Source organism: Mustela nivalis (genome assembly GCF_964662115.1).
Source record: "Mustela nivalis genome assembly, chromosome: 14".
NCBI lineage: Eukaryota > Metazoa > Chordata > Mammalia > Carnivora > Mustelidae > Mustela > Mustela nivalis.
In genome coordinates, this window is record NC_139033.1 from 84,035,586 (window position 1) to 84,060,410 (window position 24,825).

The following is a 24,825-nucleotide window of genomic DNA, read 5'->3' on the forward strand; positions in this document are numbered from 1 at the left end:
TTCTTTCCAGCAGGACCCATGAGATGATGGAGACCTGAGTGGCCCCCTTGTTCCCTGAGGTGTTAGTGTTTCTGTCTGAGAAATGGACTCAGGAAGATGCTGATCCCTGTGTTTCTAACATCTCCTAGGTAGAGGTGGGGACCGATGGCTTTGACAAAGCTGCAAGGGAACCCCTATCCTCTGATGCAGTGTGGCCCAAGAGAGCATAGCATTTGAAATTTCTGTCCTGGGGCAGTCCCTGCCCCCCAGCAGGTCTGTGGAAGGCAGCTTCATGTCCCCGAGGAGCTGGAGGCTCAGACTGTGTATCTGTCAACCTAGGGACTGGAGGACTGGCAGAAAGAGCAGGGCCTGTATCTCTGAGAGGATGACATGTGTGCCTCAGGCCCTGGAGTGATTGTGTCTATGACTAGAAGCAGCAGGTGTACTCTCGACAAAGCCATAGTGATGGCAGGTGGAGGAGTCCTATGGGTCTGGTGTTTGGAGTCCCTGTGTACTCGGGGAAGCCTGAACTTGACATGGGTCTCAGGCTGGTCTGACCTGCCTTAACTCTACTTCTGAATTCAAATTGACTCTTTCATTGGGAAAATCACTGGAAGACTTTCCTGAGGCACTCATGGTGGCCTTTCTTATTGACCAGTACTCCCGAGGCACTCCTTTATGCAGGCTGACATCACTGCTCCATCCCCAATCCAACGGTAAATGAATGTGTGGAGTGTTGGGACATTATTGAATGAGGTCCCAGCCACTGCAGGGGTCACCCGGCTGCATGTGCAGTCAGGATTGAGCCCTAGTGAGTGAAAGTCTGGTGGGCCCATGCGTAGGAGGGCAGAGGGCTCTAATGCTTGGGGAAGCTTGACCTTGCTGTAGTCCTCAAGCCACACTCACCCTCCTGACTTATCTGCCCCAGTCCAACTATACTCCTTGAATGGAACTGACTCTCTGTCCTAGGGACAATCATTGGATGCCCACTTGCTTGCCTTTCTCACTGACCCAGTTCTCCAAATCTCCACCACACGCAGGCCAACATCGTCTGCTTCATTCATAACCTGCCCAGAGAGTAGCACTCTCCTTGACCTCACTGATTGAGGTGCCAGCCCCCTGCGAGGGCCACTCTGATCCTGAACCTGACCCAGGCCCATCAGAACATAAACTGGGCTTCCTTGTGCTTCAGCCTGACTCTTAGATCTCAGCACTAGTGAAGGGGACTCTGCTGTCTTGAAGAGTGTTCCAGGGCTCCCTGAGTTGGTTGGGAGAGTCAGCGAGGTTGGGGAATGTTAGGCTACAAGATGTTAAACTGTTTGCTGTAGAACTTGCTATGGTCTTTACATAGCTGACAGGCATTGTGGAAGTTTGACAAATGTATTTCTAAGATGCACTGTTCAAAGCTTTCCTGGCTCCCTGCTAATGGGCCAAACATGGACTGCTCATTGGGTGGTCATCGCTCTCCCTCTGGGTCATTTGTATTGGAACAGGGAAGTTCCCTCCTGCTCTGAAAAGCCATTGTTTTGGCTCAAGGATCACCTTCCTTCTTATTGTTGTCGGTGCCCACTGCTGGCTCCTGGAGCCCTCCCCGTTTCTCCCTGTTACCCTGTAGGCCCCCTGGTCCATCTCAGTCAGCTTTTTGCACTTTACAGGTGACAAGGATCGCATGGTGGCGCTCCCAGATCCACAGGACTCTTTCCTGCTATGTGTCACTGACTGGGACAAACAGAGCTCAGAGGGGGTCCTTTCAGAGTTAGTTGAGTAGACGATGAGCGGATAATATCTCATGTTCCATAACTGTCCCTTCCCTTAACTACCGACACTTTAACCTAGGCACAACCAGATAGAAAATACACATCAGAAATATCAGATGATAAATGATGAGATCTTTATTGAGCAAATAATAAACAGGGATGGCATTGTGACCTGCCTGCTCTGAGCAGAACCTGGGTGGGGACTCAGGGGGACATGGTGAGCTGGGAAAGGGGTATCTGGGAGAGGAAGGCCCCCATCCCTGGAAGTCTCAGGGACCTAAGAGCACTGTGAGGGGACCACCTTCTTCTCCACGGTGTTGCCCTCGTGCGTGACCAGGCAGCTGAAGCTGCTGTGAGATTGCCACTTGTCAGGCGACAGGCTCAGGTAGCTGCTGGCCGCGTACTTGTTGTTGCTCTGTCTGGAGGGCTTGGTGGTCTCCACGCCCTGGGTGACGGGGCTGCCGTCTGCCTTCCAGGCCACCGTCACGCCGCTGGGGTAGAAGTCACTGATGAGGCACACCAGGGTGGCCTTGCTGGCGGCGAGTTCCTCAGAGGAGGGCGGGAAGAGAGTGACCGAGGGTGCGGACGTGGGCTGACCTGCGGGGCATGGTGGGGGCAGTGGGTCATTGATTCCATTTCCATTTGCGGGAGACCCTGATGTTAGTGTCTCTAACATCAAGGTTAGAGACACCCACAGGCCTGGGTGTCCAGGCCCAGGGCATGGACTCCTGTTTAGGGACCAACCTCTGTCTGAGCAATTATTCTCAAGAGGGTGGCTTGCATCTTCCTCCAACTATTTCCCATCCCTCATGGGTAGCTGTCACACTGTACACCTGCCATCTCCTGACTTGAGAACCGTCTGGGCCCTGGCCTGTCACACAGATGTCTGGCCCTCACTCTCTTGGCCTCTTCCTGTGACATTCTGCCTGTCCCCGGAGTGGATGACAAGAACTCTCTGTGGTGTCCTGTGATCTGGTATTTCTGCTCTGGAGGCCTCTGGATCTTTCCTCTGTGGCAATTATATTTACCCAAATGTATCTCTCTTGAAGTCTGTAATGAGCCAAGGACCCCATAAGACCACGGTCTGCCTGAAGGTTCTTCGGTGTCCCCTCTGCCTTGTCCCTTGGTGTTTCCCCTGGCCAATTAGTCAGGTCAGTAGCCATACTGTCCATACTGGCTTTCGTTTTGTAACTGGTCGTTTCCCATAAGAGCCAGGAGTCCGTCTTTTCCCCACACCCTGTCGTTCCATGACCCTGTTCCAGGCTTCCTGACTGGAGCACCTTGTCCTCCCTGCTCTCTCCTGTCTTGCAGTGTTGTTTGGCTCTCTGCCCATAGAGCGCTGAGTGGCAGCCTGGAGAGGCCGGCGGGAGCCATTCCACCCCTGCAACCATCCTTGGATCCTTGTCCCAGAGCCCTGGGGCCTTCTCAGAACCTCTAACCTGTGTGTCCCCAGCCTAGGACCTGAGGGTGCTGGGTCCCTCTAAAGGCACCAAATGGTCATCCCCCCCAATGTTCCCTCTGCCCTCTTCCCTTTAGGATGGCGGACCCCAGTGCCTCCCAGAGATAAGAGTGGAGCATCAGGGGCCAGAACAGAGCACACGTAGGACCCAGCACGACCCTGGCAGACAGAGAGAGGAGGTTTTAGTCATCCCAACCATTGCCTGCCTCTCGGGTTGGAGGTAAGGGGCTGGTGATGACCTAAGAAGTAAGCAGGAAAATCCATTGGGGAGAGGAGGAGGTCAGGGTCCCAGAGGTTGGGATCCCAGGTGAAAGCATGACCAAGGCTGAGACGAGACACAAAAGACACAAGTGAAAAAGGCAGAAAATCACCCAAACCTCTGGGAGAGCAGGGAAGGAAGGAGGAGATGAGGAGACTCACCTAGGACGGTCAGCTGGGTCCCTCCGCCGAACACATAACACTGTGATACAAGCACATACAAAAACCCCTCCTGGGAGGCTGTGCCCCACCCAGTAGCCCCCACCTGCAGCTGTGGTGGAGGAAGTGGGGGCACTCCTCTAGGCTGGCGTCTGCTCAGCATGGAGGAGACACACGGCCACCACCCCGAGCAGATGACAGGACCAGTGACCCCATGTGTTCTGCAACAGGATCCTTGGAAACACTTCTCCCAAAGGGAGTTGATATCTGATCTGCTCTTGGTTTTACTGTCTGCCAGGATGTAGAATAGTTTGTGGAAGGCCTGTATGTCCTTTTGAGTTAGGTTTCATGGAAAGGAACAGGACATCCCCTCTCGGCATCATCACGCAATCCCAGTTCCTTAGTGACACCATCAGGTGAGGGCCCTGTGTGTCCCCTCCCTCCCAAAACCTTTCTTTGCAGTTAAAAGCAGGTGGGTCTGGGTTCATGGGCCACTGGAAACTTCCTATGTCCACAACGATCACTTTAGAGGTCTCAGATTTATCTTCTTGGGAATGTCCTAGTTAGGACGGTCCTAAGTTAAGTCTTGGTTGGTTCTGTAGAGCATGCCAACCTGTGTCCAGATGACCTCGGGAGTAGCTCCAGCCAATCCCTTATCTGGTCTCATGTTGGGAATGGTCTGGTGTGTGACTTCTGCTCTGTTCCTTTCAAAGAGTCTTCATTCCCCACTCCCACTAACCAAGGCTGTCATGAGTGACTGATTTCACGCCCAGGGTCGATAGGCATAGGTGAGCTAGAGTATATCCTCAATCAGGAAGCAGGAGCTTAGAGGTGTCCTGGGGTCATGTGTGTCTACCCTGGAGCCACCCAAAGAGGCTCCCACAGGATTAATGTCCATATGTGCAGCCACATTTCCATCGTGCATAGAGGACAACCCTGGTATGATCCCCCAAAGTGATCCATAAGATCTCAGGGTTTACCAGTTCACCACATAGTGATGATTCAACAGGGGAGGATGGAGAGAACATACCATCCTTCTATAAATGGAGAACAATAGGGGACAGTTTCCATTTCTTCTTTTTCCTAGATATCAGAGGCACCATGGGTAGAATAAAGAAGAGTCTTTAGGACTAGGAGCTACCCAGCTAGGGTCTGTAGCTGGGTAGCTGTCACACTGTACACCTGCATTTTCCTCATGGGCACGTGCTGCCCTTTCCTCACAGGAGAAGGAGGACAGAAAGGACATAGGACAGAAGGACCCAGAGGGAGAGTGATGACCACCCAATGAGTGGTCATGGGTCAAGGTCAAGGTCAAGGGTGCCATGAGGCACCCTTCCCATCAAATGGCTGGAGTCAGTGAACCTACAGGTAGTTAATGCTACCTAAAAAGGTCCACTTGACCCGGGCCCTTTGATGCAATGTAGCAACCCTTCTGGGTGGTGGTTTTGCCAAGTCCAAGCTGCACTCCTGAAGCGCCTGATGCCAGAAGCCCTTTGCAGGTACCGGAAGCAGACTGAATGTTTCAGAGAAGCCGTGGCTTCATTTCCACATGGGAGATTTCCAGAATTGGCATCTCTGCCATCATCGCCGTTATCTTTTTAGGGAAAGTAGAGTGATTGGGGACATTCTTACTGACCCAAGGGACCCGAAGACTCATCCACCGATCACAGTGACAAACCATATTCTATAGTCATAATAGGAAATACCATCAAACAAGTACAGGACCTGAAATGTAACTCCTTGAATTCTGTTATGGCAATTGTGATAACTCTGAGGAGAAAGAGTTTTGGATTAAATGGTTTATTCATAGTGTTTGTGTAGGTTTGATAATAATACTTTTGTTTCTGCTAGGACCTTATCTGTCGCTCCATAGATAAAATATTTATCTATAGAAGATATGATACCTGGAGCTTGCTTCAAAATATTTCATAACAGAGCAATTATTCTGTCGTTGGGTCAGCATCATCAGGGAATTGGTAAACTGCAACCTGGAGTTTATGAATTTGGAGGTATTCTTATTCCTCCATCTTTGTATTTTGGTGTTTTACTCTTCCTTAATGTAAACTTACAGGAAGTGAGGGGTCGTACCGGAGGCAGGGAGATTCCGGGCTTCTGCCTGCAGGGCCACGGAAATGAGGGAGACCTGGGTGGTCTTCTCCCTCATTTGGGCCTCTGTAGTCAGATCCATGAAATGAGGCCAGCAGGTGCTGTGTGATACCAGGACCCTCTACTCTTCCTTCTACCTCTTAGGATTCTCTAGGGTGGGAGTGGCAGGATGAAACCTTAATAAGGGGTCCCTGTGCTCTGTATCATTGTGGTCCTTAAACTCCCTGGCTTTGTAGGCTCTGTCTTTGGCCTGACTCAGCGCCCTAGCAGTTCTGGTGAAGGCTCCTCCTCGTTCCCCATAAGCTCCAGACATAGACAGGGGGATTACCCGGTCTGCTTCAGGGCCCTGGGAGTGTATGTCTGACACCAGACTGCATGTGCAGTCAGGATTGAGCCCTAGTGAGTGAAAGTCCTGTGGGCCCATGCAGAGGAGGGCGGAGGGCCCTGATGCTTGGGGAAGCTTGACCTTGCTGTAGTCCTCAAGCCACACTCACCCTCCTGACTTATCTGCCCCAGTCCAACTATACTCCTTGAATGGAATTGACTCTATGTCCTAGGGACAATCATTGGATGCCCACTTGCTTGCCTTTCTCACTGACCCAGTTCTCCAAATCTCCACCACACGCAGGCCAACATCATCGGCTTCATTCATAACCTGCCCAGAGAGTAGCGCTCTCCTTGACCTCACTAATTGAGGTGCCAGCCCCCTGCAAGGGCCACTCTGATCCTGAACCTGACCCAGGCCCATCAGAACATAAACTGGGCTTCCTTGTGCTTCAGCCTGACTCTTAGATCTCAGCACTAGTGAAGGGGACTCTGCTGTCTTGAAGAGTGTTCCAGGGCTCCCTGAGTTGTTTGGGAGAGTCAGCGAGGTTGGGGAATGTTAGGCTACAAGATGTTAAACTGTTTGCTGTAGAACTTGCTATGGTCTTTACATAGCTGACAGGCATTGTGGAAGTTTGACAAATGTATTTCTAAGATGCACTGTTCAAAGCTTTCCTGGCTCCCTGCTAATGGGCCAAACATGGACTGCTCATTGGGTGGTCATCGCTCTCCCTCTGGGTCATTTGTATTGGAACAGGGAAGTTCCCTCCTGCTCTGAAAAGCCATTGTTTTGGCTCAAGGATCACCTTCCTTCTTATTGTTGTCGGTGCCCACTGCTGGCTCCTGGAGCCCTCCCCGTTTCTCCCTGTTACCCCGTAGGCCCCCTGGTCCATCTCAGTCAGCTTTTTGCACTTTACAGGTGACAAGGATCGCATGGTGGCGCTCCCAGATCCACAGGACTCTTTCCTGCTATGTGTCACTGACTGGGACAAACAGAGCTCAGAGGGGGTCCTTTCAGAGTTAGTTGAGTAGACGATGAGCGGATAATATCTCATGTTCCATAACTGTCCCTTCCCTTAACTACCGACACTTTAACCTAGGCACAACCAGATAGAAAATACACATCAGAAATATCAGATGATAAATGATGAGATCTTTATTGAGCAAATAATAAACAGGGATGGCATTGTGACCTGCCTGCTCTGAGCAGAACCTGGGTGGGGACTCAGGGGGACATGGTGAGCTGGGAAAGGGGTATCTGGGAGAGGAAGGCCCCCATCCCTGGAAGTCTCAGGGACCTAAGAGCACTGTGAGGGGACCACCTTCTTCTCCACGGTGTTGCCCTCGTGCGTGACCAGGCAGCTGAAGCTGCTGTGAGATTGCCACTTGTCAGGCGACAGGCTCAGGTAGCTGCTGGCCGCGTACTTGTTGTTGCTCTGTCTGGAGGGCTTGGTGGTCTCCACGCCCTGGGTGACGGGGCTGCCGTCTGCCTTCCAGGCCACCGTCACGCCGCTGGGGTAGAAGTCACTGATGAGGCACACCAGGGTGGCCTTGCTGGCGGCGAGTTCCTCAGAGGAGGGCGGGAAGAGAGTGACCGAGGGTGCGGACGTGGGCTGACCTGCGGGGCATGGTGGGGGCAGTGGGTCATTGATTCCATTTCCATTTGCGGGAGACCCTGATGTTAGTGTCTCTAACATCAAGGTTAGAGACACCCACAGGCCTGGGTGTCCAGGCCCAGGGCATGGACTCCTGTTTAGGGACCAACCTCTGTCTGAGCAATTATTCTCAAGAGGGTGGCTTGCATCTTCCTCCAACTATTTCCCATCCCTCATGGGTAGCTGTCACACTGTACACCTGCCATCTCCTGACTTGAGAACCGTCTGGGCCCTGGCCTGTCACACAGATGTCTGGCCCTCACTCTCTTGGCCTCTTCCTGTGACATTCTGCCTGTCCCCGGAGTGGATGACAAGAACTCTCTGTGGTGTCCTGTGATCTGGTATTTCTGCTCTGGAGGCCTCTGGATCTTTCCTCTGTGGCAATTATATTTACCCAAATGTATCTCTCTTGAAGTCTGTAATGAGCCAAGGACCCCATAAGACCACGGTCTGCCTGAAGGTTCTTCGGTGTCCCCTCTGCCTTGTCCCTTGGTGTTTCCCCTGGCCAATTAGTCAGGTCAGTAGCCATACTGTCCATACTGGCTTTCGTTTTGTAACTGGTCGTTTCCCATAAGAGCCAGGAGTCCGTCTTTTCCCCACACCCTGTCGTTCCATGACCCTGTTCCAGGCTTCCTGACTGGAGCACCTTGTCCTCCCTGCTCTCTCCTGTCTTGCAGTGTTGTTTGGCTCTCTGCCCATAGAGCGCTGAGTGGCAGCCTGGAGAGGCCGGCGGGAGCCATTCCACCCCTGCAACCATCCTTGGATCCTTGTCCCAGAGCCCTGGGGCCTTCTCAGAACCTCTAACCTGTGTGTCCCCAGCCTAGGACCTGAGGGTGCTGGGTCCCTCTAAAGGCACCAAATGGTCATCCCCCCCAATGTTCCCTCTGCCCTCTTCCCTTTAGGATGGCGGACCCCAGTGCCTCCCAGAGATAAGAGTGGAGCATCAGGGGCCAGAACAGAGCACACGTAGGACCCAGCACGACCCTGGCAGACAGAGAGAGGAGGTTTTAGTCATCCCAACCATTGCCTGCCTCTCGGGTTGGAGGTAAGGGGCTGGTGATGACCTAAGAAGTAAGCAGGAAAATCCATTGGGGAGAGGAGGAGGTCAGGGTCCCAGAGGTTGGGATCCCAGGTGAAAGCATGACCAAGGCTGAGACGAGACACAAAAGACACAAGTGAAAAAGGCAGAAAATCACCCAAACCTCTGGGAGAGCAGGGAAGGAAGGAGGAGATGAGGAGACTCACCTAGGACGGTCAGCTGGGTCCCTCCGCCGAACACATAACACTGTGATACAAGCACATACAAAAACCCCTCCTGGGAGGCTGTGCCCCACCCAGTAGCCCCCACCTGCAGCTGTGGTGGAGGAAGTGGGGGCACTCCTCTAGGCTGGCGTCTGCTCAGCATGGAGGAGACACACGGCCACCACCCCGAGCAGATGACAGGACCAGTGACCCCATGTGTTCTGCAACAGGATCCTTGGAAACACTTCTCCCAAAGGGAGTTGATATCTGATCTGCTCTTGGTTTTACTGTCTGCCAGGATGTAGAATAGTTTGTGGAAGGCCTGTATGTCCTTTTGAGTTAGGTTTCATGGAAAGGAACAGGACATCCCCTCTCGGCATCATCACGCAATCCCAGTTCCTTAGTGACACCATCAGGTGAGGGCCCTGTGTGTCCCCTCCCTCCCAAAACCTTTCTTTGCAGTTAAAAGCAGGTGGGTCTGGGTTCATGGGCCACTGGAAACTTCCTATGTCCACAACGATCACTTTAGAGGTCTCAGATTTATCTTCTTGGGAATGTCCTAGTTAGGACGGTCCTAAGTTAAGTCTTGGTTGGTTCTGTAGAGCATGCCAACCTGTGTCCAGATGACCTCGGGAGTAGCTCCAGCCAATCCCTTATCTGGTCTCATGTTGGGAATGGTCTGGTGTGTGACTTCTGCTCTGTTCCTTTCAAAGAGTCTTCATTCCCCACTCCCACTAACCAAGGCTGTCATGAGTGACTGATTTCACGCCCAGGGTCGATAGGCATAGGTGAGCTAGAGTATATCCTCAATCAGGAAGCAGGAGCTTAGAGGTGTCCTGGGGTCATGTGTGTCTACCCTGGAGCCACCCAAAGAGGCTCCCACAGGATTAATGTCCATATGTGCAGCCACATTTCCATCGTGCATAGAGGACAACCCTGGTATGATCCCCCAAAGTGATCCATAAGATCTCAGGGTTTACCAGTTCACCACATAGTGATGATTCAACAGGGGAGGATGGAGAGAACATACCATCCTTCTATAAATGGAGAACAATAGGGGACAGTTTCCATTTCTTCTTTTTCCTAGATATCAGAGGCACCATGGGTAGAATAAAGAAGAGTCTTTAGGACTAGGAGCTACCCAGCTAGGGTCTGTAGCTGGGTAGCTGTCACACTGTACACCTGCATTTTCCTCATGGGCACGTGCTGCCCTTTCCTCACAGGAGAAGGAGGACAGAAAGGACATAGGACAGAAGGACCCAGAGGGAGAGTGATGACCACCCAATGAGTGGTCATGGGTCAAGGTCAAGGTCAAGGGTGCCATGAGGCACCCTTCCCATCAAATGGCTGGAGTCAGTGAACCTACAGGTAGTTAATGCTACCTAAAAAGGTCCACTTGACCCGGGCCCTTTGATGCAATGTAGCAACCCTTCTGGGTGGTGGTTTTGCCAAGTCCAAGCTGCACTCCTGAAGCGCCTGATGCCAGAAGCCCTTTGCAGGTACCGGAAGCAGACTGAATGTTTCAGAGAAGCCGTGGCTTCATTTCCACATGGGAGATTTCCAGAATTGGCATCTCTGCCATCATCGCCGTTATCTTTTTAGGGAAAGTAGAGTGATTGGGGACATTCTTACTGACCCAAGGGACCCGAAGACTCATCCACCGATCACAGTGACAAACCATATTCTATAGTCATAATAGGAAATACCATCAAACAAGTACAGGACCTGAAATGTAACTCCTTGAATTCTGTTATGGCAATTGTGATAACTCTGAGGAGAAAGAGTTTTGGATTAAATGGTTTATTCATAGTGTTTGTGTAGGTTTGATAATAATACTTTTGTTTCTGCTAGGACCTTATCTGTCGCTCCATAGATAAAATATTTATCTATAGAAGATATGATACCTGGAGCTTGCTTCAAAATATTTCATAACAGAGCAATTATTCTGTCGTTGGGTCAGCATCATCAGGGAATTGGTAAACTGCAACCTGGAGTTTATGAATTTGGAGGTATTCTTATTCCTCCATCTTTGTATTTTGGTGTTTTACTCTTCCTTAATGTAAACTTACAGGAAGTGAGGGGTCGTACCGGAGGCAGGGAGATTCCGGGCTTCTGCCTGCAGGGCCACGGAAATGAGGGAGACCTGGGTGGTCTTCTCCCTCATTTGGGCCTCTGTAGTCAGATCCATGAAATGAGGCCAGCAGGTGCTGTGTGATACCAGGACCCTCTACTCTTCCTTCTACCTCTTAGGATTCTCTAGGGTGGGAGTGGCAGGATGAAACCTTAATAAGGGGTCCCTGTGCTCTGTATCATTGTGGTCCTTAAACTCCCTGGCTTTGTAGGCTCTGTCTTTGGCCTGACTCAGCGCCCTAGCAGTTCTGGTGAAGGCTCCTCCTCGTTCCCCATAAGCTCCAGACATAGACAGGGGGATTACCCGGTCTGCTTCAGGGCCCTGGGAGTGTATGTCTGACACCAGACTGCATGTGCAGTCAGGATTGAGCCCTAGTGAGTGAAAGTCCTGTGGGCCCATGCAGAGGAGGGCGGAGGGCCCTGATGCTTGGGGAAGCTTGACCTTGCTGTAGTCCTCAAGCCACACTCACCCTCCTGACTTATCTGCCCCAGTCCAACTATACTCCTTGAATGGAATTGACTCTATGTCCTAGGGACAATCATTGGATGCCCACTTGCTTGCCTTTCTCACTGACCCAGTTCTCCAAATCTCCACCACACGCAGGCCAACATCATCGGCTTCATTCATAACCTGCCCAGAGAGTAGCGCTCTCCTTGACCTCACTAATTGAGGTGCCAGCCCCCTGCAAGGGCCACTCTGATCCTGAACCTGACCCAGGCCCATCAGAACATAAACTGGGCTTCCTTGTGCTTCAGCCTGACTCTTAGATCTCAGCACTAGTGAAGGGGACTCTGCTGTCTTGAAGAGTGTTCCAGGGCTCCCTGAGTTGTTTGGGAGAGTCAGCGAGGTTGGGGAATGTTAGGCTACAAGATGTTAAACTGTTTGCTGTAGAACTTGCTATGGTCTTTACATAGCTGACAGGCATTGTGGAAGTTTGACAAATGTATTTCTAAGATGCACTGTTCAAAGCTTTCCTGGCTCCCTGCTAATGGGCCAAACATGGACTGCTCATTGGGTGGTCATCGCTCTCCCTCTGGGTCATTTGTATTGGAACAGGGAAGTTCCCTCCTGCTCTGAAAAGCCATTGTTTTGGCTCAAGGATCACCTTCCTTCTTATTGTTGTCGGTGCCCACTGCTGGCTCCTGGAGCCCTCCCCGTTTCTCCCTGTTACCCCGTAGGCCCCCTGGTCCATCTCAGTCAGCTTTTTGCACTTTACAGGTGACAAGGATCGCATGGTGGCGCTCCCAGATCCACAGGACTCTTTCCTGCTATGTGTCACTGACTGGGACAAACAGAGCTCAGAGGGGGTCCTTTCAGAGTTAGTTGAGTAGACGATGAGCGGATAATATCTCATGTTCCATAACTGTCCCTTCCCTTAACTACCGACACTTTAACCTAGGCACAACCAGATAGAAAATACACATCAGAAATATCAGATGATAAATGATGAGATCTTTATTGAGCAAATAATAAACAGGGATGGCATTGTGACCTGCCTGCTCTGAGCAGAACCTGGGTGGGGACTCAGGGGGACATGGTGAGCTGGGAAAGGGGTATCTGGGAGAGGAAGGCCCCCATCCCTGGAAGTCTCAGGGACCTAAGAGCACTGTGAGGGGACCACCTTCTTCTCCACGGTGTTGCCCTCGTGCGTGACCAGGCAGCTGAAGCTGCTGTGAGATTGCCACTTGTCAGGCGACAGGCTCAGGTAGCTGCTGGCCGCGTACTTGTTGTTGCTCTGTCTGGAGGGCTTGGTGGTCTCCACGCCCTGGGTGACGGGGCTGCCGTCTGCCTTCCAGGCCACCGTCACGCCGCTGGGGTAGAAGTCACTGATGAGGCACACCAGGGTGGCCTTGCTGGCGGCGAGTTCCTCAGAGGAGGGCGGGAAGAGAGTGACCGAGGGTGCGGACGTGGGCTGACCTGCGGGGCATGGTGGGGGCAGTGGGTCATTGATTCCATTTCCATTTGCGGGAGACCCTGATGTTAGTGTCTCTAACATCAAGGTTAGAGACACCCACAGGCCTGGGTGTCCAGGCCCAGGGCATGGACTCCTGTTTAGGGACCAACCTCTGTCTGAGCAATTATTCTCAAGAGGGTGGCTTGCATCTTCCTCCAACTATTTCCCATCCCTCATGGGTAGCTGTCACACTGTACACCTGCCATCTCCTGACTTGAGAACCGTCTGGGCCCTGGCCTGTCACACAGATGTCTGGCCCTCACTCTCTTGGCCTCTTCCTGTGACATTCTGCCTGTCCCCGGAGTGGATGACAAGAACTCTCTGTGGTGTCCTGTGATCTGGTATTTCTGCTCTGGAGGCCTCTGGATCTTTCCTCTGTGGCAATTATATTTACCCAAATGTATCTCTCTTGAAGTCTGTAATGAGCCAAGGACCCCATAAGACCACGGTCTGCCTGAAGGTTCTTGGGTGTCCCCTCTGCCTTGTCCCTTGGTGTTTCCCCTGGCCAATTAGTCAGGTCAGTAGCCGTACTGTCCATACTGGCTTCATTTTGTAACTGGTCGTTTTCCATAAGAGCCAGGAGTCTGCCTTTTCCCCACACCCTGTCGTTCCATGACCCTGTTCCAGGCTTCCTGACTGGAGCACCTTGTCCTCCCTGCTCTCTCCTGTCTTGCAGTGTTGTTTGGCTCTCTGCCCATAGAGCGCTGGGTTGCAGCCTGGAGAGGCCGGCGGGAGCCATTCCACCCCTGCAACCATCCTTGGATCCTTGTCCCAGAGCCCTGGGGCCTTCTCAGAACCTCTAACCTGTGTGTCCCCAGCCTAGGACCTGAGGGTGCTGGGTCCCTCTAAAGGCACCAAATGGTCATCCCCCCCAATGTTCCCTCTGCCCTCTTCCCTTTAGGATGGCGGACCCCAGTGCCTCCCAGAGATAAGAGTGGAGCATCAGGGGCCAGAACAGAGCACACGTAGGACCCAGCACGACCCTGGCAGACAGAGAGAGGTGTTTTTAGTCATCCCAACCATTGTCTGCCTCTCGGGGTTGAGGTAAGGGGCTGGTGATGACCTAAGAAGTAAGCAGGAAAATCCAATGGGGAGAGGACGAGGTCAGGGTCCCAGAGGTTGGGATCCCAGGTGAAAGCATGACCATGGTTGAGACGAGACACAAAAGACACAAAAGAAAGGCAGAAAATCACCCAAACCTCTGGGAGAGCAGGGAAGGAAGGAGGGAGATGCGGAGACTCACCTAGGACGGTCAGCTGGGTCCCTCCGCCGAACACCCAACACTGTGACACAGGCTCATACAAAAACCCCTCCTGGGAGCTGTGCCCCACCCAGTAGCCCCCACCTGCAGCTGTGGTGGAGGAAGTGGGGGCACTCCTCTAGGCTGGTGTCTGCTCAGCATGAAGGAGACACACGACCCCCACCCTAGCAGATGACAGGACCAGTGACCCCATGTGTTCTGCAACAGGATCCTTAGAAACAGTTCTTCCAAAGGAAGCTGATATCTGATCTTCTCTTGGTACTACCATCTCCCGGGAATTGGAGTGAGTCCATGGAGGGCCTGTGTAATCTTTTGAATTAGGTTCCATGCAGATGAACAGGACATCCCCTCTCAGCATTTTCAAACAACTCCAATTCTTGGTGACACCATGAGTTGAGGGCAGAGGGTGAACCCTGCCTCTGAAACCTTCCTTTGCAATTAAAAGAAGGTGTGTATGTGTTCATGAGCCATTGGAACGTTCCTATGTCCCCAGCCATCGCGCTAGAAAGCTCAGATTTTTCTTCTTGGGAATGTCCTAGTTAGGGACTGTTTTAAGTTAAGTCTTGGTTGGTTCTGTAGAGCATGCCAACCTGTGTCCAGATGACCTCGGGAGCAGCTGTAGCCAATCCCTTATCTGGTCTCATGTCGGGAATGGTCTGGTGTGTGACTTCTGCTCTGTTCCTTTCAAAGTCTTCAATCCCCACTCCCACTAACTGGAACTAGCATGAGTGACTGATTTCATGCCCCAGTTGGGTAGGCACAGATGAGCTAGAGTGTATCCTCAATCAGCAAGCAGGAGCTTAGAGATCTCCTGGGGTCATGTGTGTGTACCTAGGAGTCTCCAGAAGAGGCTCCCACTGGACTGATGTCCATATGTGAAGCCACATTTCCATCATGCACAAAGGATGACCTTTGTGTGAACCCCTAAACTGATCCATAAGATCTAAGAATTTACCAGGTTATCATGCAGTGATAAATCAGTAGGGGAAGATGGAGGAAACTGACCATCCTTCTATAAAGTGGGGAACAATAGGGAACTATTTACATTTCTTCTTTTCCCTAGATATCAAGGTGTCATTGGGAGAATAAAGAGGAGATCAAGGCACTCCCTTCATGGGCACGTGCTGCCCTGTCCTCATAGGAGAGGGTCAACAGAGAGGAAATACTGCCGCCATGCACCCTTCCCATCAGATGGAGGAGTCACTGAACCTGCAGGTAGTTAATGCTACCTAAAAAGGTCCACTTGACCTTGGCCCTTTGATGCTATTACCAACCATTCTGGGTGGTGGTTTTGCCAAGTCCAAGCTAGACTTCCTGAAGCCCCTGATGCCAGAAGCCCTTTGCAAGCACAGGAAGCAGACTGAATGGTTTGGGGAGGCTGTGGGTTCATATCCTGGTGGGGGAGTCCCATGATCGGCCGTTCTGCCCTCCCAGCCACTACCTTTTAAGGGAAAGTAGAATGTTTTGGGAGATCTTACTGACCCAAGGGACCAGAAGACACATCCACCAATGACACTGTCAAATCTTATTCCATAGTCATAAAATGAAAAGGAAATTCCACCAAATAATATTTACAAGATATACACTTAACCAGGGATTCACATACAAATATATGAGGAGTTTCTATAGATCGATAAGAAAACACAAGGAATCAAATGGGAAAATAGGCAAAATTATGACAGGAAAATTCACAGTGAAAATATAATCAGTCAAAAAAATATGGAAGGGAAGAACGCTCACCCACGATCCCATACGCAATTAAACACGAACACATCCTCATTAATACTCACCAGGGATGAGCAAATAAAAAAGGGTCAGCAGTGTCACAGTATTGGGAAGGATGTGAGGAAAGGGCACTGTCATTCACTGCAGTGAATATAAGCTGGGACAGCCTTGCAGAAGGACATTTGGGTAGTATATAAAGAACATTTCAAAAGCCCATTCTCTCTGGTCCAATAATTCCAGTATAGTCATTAGTCCAAAGTAGACACTTAAGTGCACTTCAAGCACACACAACATATGCACACATATGTGGGTATTTCCGTGACAGCATCACTTGTAATTTATATTTTAAATGGAAACAACCTAAATTTCCATTAATAAGGTAATGATTACATACCCTCTGGGTCATCCAAATCTTGAAGTCTTACAAAGCCATTATAAGAACATGGGAGATCCATACAGATTGAGGTAGAAAACATCAGTAAAAAATGGATCAAGAAGATGTGGTATATATACACAATGGAATACTATGCAGCCATCAAAAGAAATGAAATCTTGCCATTTGCAACAACATGGATGGAACTAGAGCGAATCATGCTTAGCGAAATAAGTCAAGCAGAGAAAGACAACTATCATATGATCTCCCTGATATGAGGAAGTGGCGATGCAACATGGAGGCTTAAGTGGGTAGGAGAAGAATAAAAGAAACAAGATGGGATTGGGAGGGAGACAAACCATAAGTGACTCTTAATCTCACAAAACAAACTGAGGGTTGCTGGGGGGAGGGGGTTTGGGAGAAGAGGGTGGGATTATAGACATTGGGGAGGGTATGTGCTTTGGTGAGTGCTGTGAAGTGTGTAAACCTGGTGATTCACAGACCTGTACCCCTGGGGATAAAAATATATGTTTATAAAAAATAAAAAATTAAAAAAAAAAACGGTTTAAGAAGCTGGTTGCCGGATAATAAGCAGAGCATGATTTCATTTTTTCCAAATAATGGATGTATAACCAACTAGATGCGTGTGTGTGTGTTTTCAGGGACATACCCACATGGGAGAAGGAATAGAAATATATAGGCCAACCTGACAGTGGTCATCTCTGGACAATGGGTTTTAGGGTAAGATGTGTGGAGAAGGTAAGCAGAAACATTACACTTTTTCTTTAATATACTTCTTTGCTTAATCTTTTATTTTTTTTTACAAGTACATGTTACTTTTATATTAAAAATTATTTTAGAAGATAAAAACAAAACATATATCTTCCTGTGAACATTTTCAAAAGTATAGAAAATTAGAAAGCAAAAATTTAAATGAGCTGAAGTCCCATCAGCCAGAGACATACCATTGATATTTTTCTATATTTTCGGACAGTCTTTTGAAAATGTGCTCACATTTCAGAAAGAGAAAAAAAAAGCCCAATTTCAGAAAGAGAGTTTTGGAGGCTTGTGTAAGATTCCTTATGATGGATGTTCCGAAGGTATTTGGTCACACCCTTTCTGTTGGATATTTAGATTATTTCCAGTTTTCTCCCACCATTAATAATGTTGAGCTAGCCATTCTTTTTTGTAAACCTTTGGTTACATTTCTGATTATTCCTCCCCTACCCTCACCACCCCATGAATTCCTAGTAGTGTAATCATACAATTTAAATATATAGACTTTTAAAAAGTGACCTGCTGCATATTGTTAAGATGGTTATACGTTTTAGACTTTCTATAGACAGTCCATGAGAGTGCCCATTCCTCCCTGGTCAAACTCTGGTACTTGCTAATTTTATAGGAGATCTTGGTACTTGGCCTTTCCTCCCCATCCCCAAGGCGCAAGCTTTGGCCATTATCCATCCTTGGTCCTCTAATCTGGCCTCACACTAGTCTCCTATTCGAAAATAGTTTTCCAAACACGAATCCGACCCTGACAGTCTGCTGCTTAAATCTCTCAACAACTCCCCTGTACCCCAAGATCAAGGACGCACCGAAAAAACACAACGCACAGCACGGTGTGGCGCCTGCTCACCCCTGCTTCGGGCAGGGAGCTCCCTGCTGCGCCTGTGCACCCTGCACGCAGCCCAGGCATCTCCCAGTGCCTTGAGCGCCAGCCTCACGCTTCAGTTTCCGTGCATCTGTCCGATCAGTGTGATCTGTCCCTGTGCCTGTGACCTCTTTGGTTCAGGTCCACCCTCTTTGGGTCCCCAGTCCTGGCTCCTATAAGTATTTATGAAAAAGTTGCAGAGTGGACATCCTTGGGGGAGATACAGCCAAGCCCTTGCTCCCCTAACTGCCTTGCAGACCACCTCTTCTGTTGCACCATTTTGTTTCAACACAGGACATGATGATGGGATCACAGCATTTGGGCCTTGGATTTCTAGTCCCCAGCCTGTTTGTGCCTATGCTCTGTGACCTTGGGAAGGTCAGTTTACGTCTCTGGACCCCTACCTTCCTCTGCAAGATGGGGATAACAGCAGGATCTAACTTGGGGTACAGAGAGAGACGTTCTGCCTCTAAGATGATTAGTGCCTCTGGGTACATCTTGCTCCTGCCTCCATGTTTGTGCCCTACCCGGAGGACAAGTGTGAGGCAAGGGTGGCACTAGTGCAAAATTTAAGGGGTGCCAAAAATTCAGTCATCAAGATAAATCGTATTTTTATGCAATATTAAAAGCTAAAAATCAATGCAAAAAAATCCGTGGAGGACAAATATCAGCACTTTAAATACAGCCAGTCTCTGCCCAAGCTCCTTCTCTCTGGCTGATTCTTCCTTCACTCCCTTCTTCCCTTCACTGCTGCTCTCCTCTTTGGATGCCCACTCCTGGCTCCCACCTCAGGGAGCTCCACATATTCCCACCATAACTCTTTTGGCTCCTTACCTGTCTCATAGGCTTCGGAAGCTGGACAAGCTCCTTTCTGCTGGGGCTGTGCTTGGTGGTGCTGCGTTGGGGACAGCAGGACTTGGGTGCCCATGGCCAGGCTTTGCAGCAGTAGGGGCCAGCGCTGCCTGGGTCAGGGCTTTGCCCCCCCGGGGGCCATCACAGCCCTCTTGGCCTGTCTTGGGCCTCATCTGCCCTCAGGCTGGAAGCTTGGCTTGAACTTGCTGGAGAGGGGCCACTTGTCCCTCTTGCTGACAGCAGCTTTCCCAGTGTTCCTGGCCCACATTACTCTGTCTTCTGCCTGGGCCTTCTCTGGTCCCTACACCCAGTGCCCAGCCCTCTCCAGGGCTCATGGCTGTTACCCCTGGGGAACTCCCTCAGAGTGAAATCCGCCAACTGCCCTGCTGTGGTCACATACTGGGCTCCACCTCCTCCCATTGAAGTCCGCCCACAGTCCCTGCTCCTGGGGCCCTGGGAGGGGCCTACCTGACCTACCTTATTTCCCTCTTCCCCAGGGGTGTCCCAGATCTAAGGAGCATCTCCCTGGGGCTTGAAGGGGCCACAGGGAGCAGCTGAGTGCCCGTGGATCAAGAATCACCAAGGCCTGATTCACTGAGGTGGAACTGGGGCTAGGAATTCTCTTCTGACAAGTCCCCCAGGCTGGGTCCCTTCATACTCCAGTTCCTTGGCAGGTTTGGTCAAGAATGGCTGTTTCGCCTTTGGTCATCTCAGCCAGACAAGGGCCCTACAGAGAGTGATTCTATATCCCTCACTCAAAGAGTAACATCAGGCTCAAGAATGTTGAAGCCTTCCAGACTTAGGTCTCTCTGGACCTCAGTTTCCTCATCTGTAAAATGGACAGATTTTAGATTTTAGATTATGATTTAGATTTAGATTATTATGCAGCAGGGCAGTCATGAAGATGAATGAGATCATGTGACTGCTAAGCCCAGATGTAGCAGGTGTTGATTGACTGCCCCTCAGATTTGGGCTTTAGAACAACCGTTGGCATGTTGTGGGGGCAAGTGTGTCTGCTTCACAGGTGAAAAAAGTAAAGTCCATTGGAAGTGAATGCAGGAGCCAAGTCATTCTGGGAGTGGGCTGCAGAGTGATTGAGAATCTAGGAGTGAGCTTGCCCCCTGCACTTCAGCCTTCTGTCCATCTAGAAGGCTCATGCTTTGCTTTCAAGGGAGCCAAGATATAGGCTCTGTTGGGCAGGGGTGCAGGAGGGATGGGCCGCACGGGTGCTTTGGGTTGGAGTCCGTTGGAAAGCCCAGGAATATAAAACCTAATGCAATGAGACTGATGCAGGAAACGGGGCCAACTGGTGGCTCAGCTGAGATTGTCTTGCCCACTTGAGGATGAGGAAATTGATGTTCAAGCAGATTCTATGCAGACGTCTGGCCCTGGCATGGCTCCAGAACATGCTTTGTTGATGATGATTCCACTCTCTGGGTCTGGTGAAGTCACACAGCTCAGTGTAGAGCAGGTGACAGGATCCCGCCGGTCACCCAGCACCTCCTATCTTGCTTTCCAGTTGCCTTTTCTGCTGCAAGGTCTTTCATACACCTGCTCAAATCTGGGTTTGCAGCTTCTCATTTCTATGTCAGCAGCTCTAAAAGAGGCCTCCCGGGGCCTGCCTAAGTGACTTTCCTGGGAGATCCCTTTAATAGTTGTCTGGCCCATGTTTTGAGTCAAGCACACCTTAATTTTCCTGCTACATTTGGCCAAGATTGTCCTTTCCATGGGATGAAGGCCATGCCTCTGACCTTGGCACCATGAGGGCTGGGGAAGGGTGGGCTTCAGTGGTCCAGGCTGAAGCTGTTCCCTTCCAGCATCCCTGTGTGGGTGTGAAACTCACTTGCTACCTAAGGCCCAGAAGTTGTGGTCCTCCAGGGGACAGCCCCAAGTCTTGGAAAGAAAAAGGGGCTTTCCCTAAAGGCAGCATCTCAGCTGTGCCCACCCCTGCACCTGCCACAGCGTCTGGGCAGCCACCGTCACAGACCACATCCTATTGTGGTGGCTGTGGTCAGAAATCTGGGCCTGGGCTGTTTCCTGGAGGACTCTTGAGGGATGAGCTGGTCTTCCCAGCTGGTGCAGCTGCAACTCTGGTCCACTCAAGCCTGTCCCTCACATCGTCCCTAGATTGAGAAGTGTCAAGGGCTGGATTCACATTGGGCCAGAGGAGTTCAGGTACGGCTGTCCTGGTGGGCTCCCTGCTGAGGGTCCCTGGCTCCTCTTCCTCTGTCCCAGCCCTCCTCTCATGGAGTGGAAGGGTTGTGCCCCTGTCCAGTCACGTCAGCCCTGCTTCCCATGTCAGAGGGTTCCCCTGCCTCCTGGTGATCAGTCTCCTGCCCACTCTCTATTCCACAGACCTCAGAGACTGCCTGCGACCAGGTCTCCTCAGCTCCTTGCTCCCTTCCACGCCAAACTCAAGTTGGCTGGGCCTTTTCATCTCACTGTTTTTCTGGTGTGTGTGTGTGTGTGTGTGTGTGTGTGTGTGTGTCACAAAGTGTCTGTCCAGGGATGTGACAAGTGTTCTGGAATCTCTCAGAATCCTCAGAGTCAGGGTCTGGCTCTGCAGCTCCTGAGCCCCCCTCCAAGGGGTCCCCAGGAACCCTGAAGACCTCCCCACCTCTGCTGATCCGGAGGGGCAGTCTCACCCCACCCCCAGCTTTCCTCCGGCAAATGGAAAGGGAATTCTACTGCTTCTCTAGATGTCACAGACTCACCACGCTGGTGGGGACCTTCTAGCTCCTTCAACTGATGAAGAAACTGCAGCACAGAGAGGGAGAGTTTCTTTCCAAGACACACAACAACCTGGTGTAAACATGATGTTCTGGAACTTACCAGTACTATTCTGAGAACTGGGAGGACCATCCTTTCTCTTTTCTTTCTTTCTCTTCTTTTTCTTTTTCTTTCTTTCTTTCTCTCTCTCTCTTTCTTTCTTTCTTCTTTCTTTCTCTCTCTCTCTCTCTTTATTTATTTATTTCTCACGTGAGGTGGGGCCAACCTGGAACTGAAGGGTGGGGATGCTTCAAAACATTTCGGGGCTTTAACCTTTAAGGCTCCCAATCTAGTCGCCTGGAGTGCAGCCCCAAGAGGACAGTCCAATAGGGGGCAGCAGAGACCAGCAGTAGAAGGAGGCTAAACCCTACAAAGAGCTGGAGTCCGGAGGGGTTGGTGGGGGAGGCCACAGAAGGGTTCCAGCAGTGGGGCAGGTGGGAGGGTGCAGAGGCTGGACTCTGGTTCTTCAACTTCCCTGACGCCCACCTCACCCCTGGAACCATCACCTGGGGGTGGGGTGGGGAGGCGAGTGAATCGAGTCAGTCCAGTGTAGGGCGGGATACTGACCTGACTTACAGTTTTGCATGGAGTTTTTCTGCATTCATTACGATTAAAAAAAAACTGCATTAGATACTTTTATCTTGATTACTGAGTTTTGGGGTCCTCCCTTAAATTTTACACCCAACGACAGTGTCTTACTCTGCTCACACTAATCCTGGCTGTGTCCGGAACTCTGAGAAACCTGTTGAGCGAGTGGGGTTAAGCGGAGGGCGGGGTTCTGGAGTGGGTGTGGCCAGCATCCTGAGGTTCCAGCCTCAGCTGACCAGGTGGGTTGATATTTGCATAGCGAATCCCAGTTTTCCAGGCCCTTTCCAAAGTCGGATTGATACCTGGGAGCATGGTGAAGACCTGCATGGCAGGTGGCTTTGTAACAGCCACAGCTCTTTCAACTGTCTACCAGCAACAATCATCCTGGCAGGTCCTCATGGGGACAAGGCACCTCCTTAGAGAGTGGTACCATCTCCTTTATTACATTCATAGAAAGCACTCCATCCTGATGGCTACCAATACTAATGTAATTTATATCTGATTCTGGTGTCATTATTCTCCAAAGCTCACACACCCTCATATCTATTTATAAATATGTGTGGCACAACATAGTAACTGTTGCATTGTATGTTGCAAACTTAATATGGACAAATAGCCTAGCGACCAACCTCGTTCATAAAAAGTTATTATAAAATGGATAATCACATAATATCAACATCATTCTATTGCTTGACCATGTCTCCAGACACATTTTTTGATTTTCAATGATTTTATAATATTCCCTCAACTACCCACCCAGATGTTTACATGTGTTGACAAATACAGCCAGATGATTACTAACAGAAGCACATCTGAATAGTATCTTTGACAGTGAGGACTGGATTTGCCATTTAGATAACACAGTGGGGCTTTTCCTGGATCGAATGGTTCAAGTCGGCACCACCAAGTTTTGAAGGAAAAATATACCTGCAGCACATGAGAAGATGAAAGTGTGTTTCTCAAAAAAAAAAAAAAAAAGGAAAAAAATACTGTGTTTGCAAAGATGCAAGACAATTACAGATTTTAATTTTTTTCCCAGTCTTTTAAACTCTATCATGTACAAGAGGTCTCTCAGTAACTTCCAGGCAAGTTTCTTGGTGCGTGTCCCTGATGTGAACCTGGGAAAGTGGACGACAAATGGCTGGGTGACACCTCTGTGCAGGGAGCTGATTCTGGGATGGAGACAGACGGCAGGAGGTTTATAGACAATGCTTGGGACCAATCCATGTGCAAGGGATGGGTGCGAAGCAGAATGGGCAGAGGAAGGAATCAGCTATAGTGGAGCTTTGCTGTTGGGATGGTCCTTCTCAGCTTCCCCAAGTGGGCTGAGAGGATTGGTCTTCACACCTTCACACTCATCAGCTTTCAGAGGCCAGCTGTTCAGGGCAGGAACACGGCTCAGCTCTGGGTGGCTCTCTTCATCAAGGGAGCTGACAGATGAGGGCAGGGCTGTTTGCAGGTGTCTCTAGCAGATGGGGTAATAAACCCTTCATTCCAGAAAGGGTCAAGTGGTGCATCAAACTGTCTACCAGTTCAAATCCTCTCAAAGGCAGGTGGTTTCTAATTCTTTGCTTTCAGCAAAATTAAAAGTATTTGAGATAGAGCTGCAAGCTAATAGACAATTGAAAAAAATAATTTTTGACCATCAACCACTAATGATTTTTGGCATATAATTAGGAAGAAGCTCAGTTCTGTGAGTGAAATTCTATTACAAAAGTTCTGTTTATGAGGTGAAGGTTTCTTTGAGTTGCATATAAAAATGAAAGCCAGAACAGAATAGATGCAGGGCCTTGCTTCATTCTGGCAGGATCTCATATTCATCAGTGGATTCACAAATTGACACTACTTAATGATTATCTGTGTAAATTTTAGTATGTTTTGGTTGTTTCAATTACATACTGCTATGAATAATTAAGATGCCAACTCGGTGTGGCAGAAAATACTTTTAACACTCAAAGTCACAGGCTGTGAAACTGAATATTAGAGTGTAAACTTAATGTATATTTTTAGGACAGAAATGCATGACAGGATAATGAATAAAATGCATGACAGGATAATGCATGACAGTTTCACAGGCTGTGAAACTGCATTTTAGAATGTAAACTTAATGTACATTTTTAAGACAGAAGTGCATGACAGGATAATGAATAAAATGCGGACAGGATCCTGTCTAAATGCATGACAGGTGTAAAAATGTATGAGCAGGTCAAATTCAATGCAGGGTATGGAGTGAAAACAAAGTTCAAGATGAGGGAAGAAAGATGGAAAATTTCCAAATGTTAAAGAAGAATTTTCAAAAAGAGTGGATGTCCAATCATGATGATACTCACTTACATTCTCTCTCTACATATAGAAGAACATTGAGAACGTTTTATAAACTTATGGTCAAAACCTTACAGGTCTACTTACAAAGCAGCAGGGAGCTTGAACCCCGATTCTTGGAGAATGGGTGGGCCATGCTGCCGAGGGTTCAGCTGCAGGCCCTGTCCCCCTCCCCCAAGGAGGCTCTTCTCTAATGCATAAATGTCCTGGGTCTCAGCGCAGGGTGATCACATAAATCAACGAGCAGGACTGCCGTGAGC

General features: G+C 49.9%; 2 protein-coding genes, 2 long non-coding RNA genes and 3 gene segments (V, D, J or C); 2 read left to right on the forward strand and 5 right to left on the reverse strand.

Moving 5' to 3' along the window:
- The window catches only part of IGLL5 (immunoglobulin lambda like polypeptide 5), a 30,370-nt gene extending 11,068 nt beyond the window's left edge, over window positions 1–19,302 (reverse strand). Inside the window, exon 1 of the mRNA XM_082697966.1 lies at window positions 18,869–19,302. Coding sequence (XP_082554092.1) covers window positions 18,869–18,962 — 94 coding nt within the window. The 5' untranslated portion in view covers window positions 18,963–19,302. The remainder of the gene's footprint in view (window positions 1–18,868) is intronic.
- Window positions 1–24,825, reverse strand: part of LOC309847515 (immunoglobulin lambda-1 light chain-like) — a 120,290-nt gene that overhangs the window by 15,063 nt on the left and 80,402 nt on the right. The window lies entirely within an intron of this gene.
- LOC309847520 (immunoglobulin lambda constant 7-like) lies at window positions 1,849–7,108 on the reverse strand. The segment is given in 2 exons: window positions 3,616–7,108; window positions 1,849–2,333 (listed from the first exon to the last, which is right to left on the reverse strand).
- The window catches only part of LOC309847518 (immunoglobulin lambda-1 light chain-like), a 1,783,291-nt gene continuing 1,765,641 nt past the window's right edge, over window positions 7,176–24,825 (reverse strand). Inside the window, exons 5-6 of the V gene segment in view lie at window positions 8,943–8,982; window positions 7,176–7,660 (exon numbers count right to left, since the gene is read on the reverse strand).
- The window catches only part of LOC309847526, a 712,223-nt gene continuing 696,335 nt past the window's right edge, over window positions 8,938–24,825 (forward strand). Inside the window, exon 1 of the long non-coding RNA XR_014302481.1 lies at window positions 8,938–8,984. This is a non-coding gene — a long non-coding RNA (uncharacterized lncRNA). The remainder of the gene's footprint in view (window positions 8,985–24,825) is intronic.
- Window positions 12,503–24,825, reverse strand: part of LOC309847513 (immunoglobulin lambda-1 light chain-like) — a 1,777,964-nt gene continuing 1,765,641 nt past the window's right edge. The window contains exons 5-6 of the V gene segment in view: window positions 14,268–14,307; window positions 12,503–12,987 (exon numbers count right to left, since the gene is read on the reverse strand).
- LOC309847525 overlaps window positions 12,987–24,825 on the forward strand; it is a 91,330-nt gene continuing 79,491 nt past the window's right edge. The window contains exon 1 of the long non-coding RNA XR_014302480.1: window positions 12,987–14,309. This is a non-coding gene — a long non-coding RNA (uncharacterized lncRNA). The remainder of the gene's footprint in view (window positions 14,310–24,825) is intronic.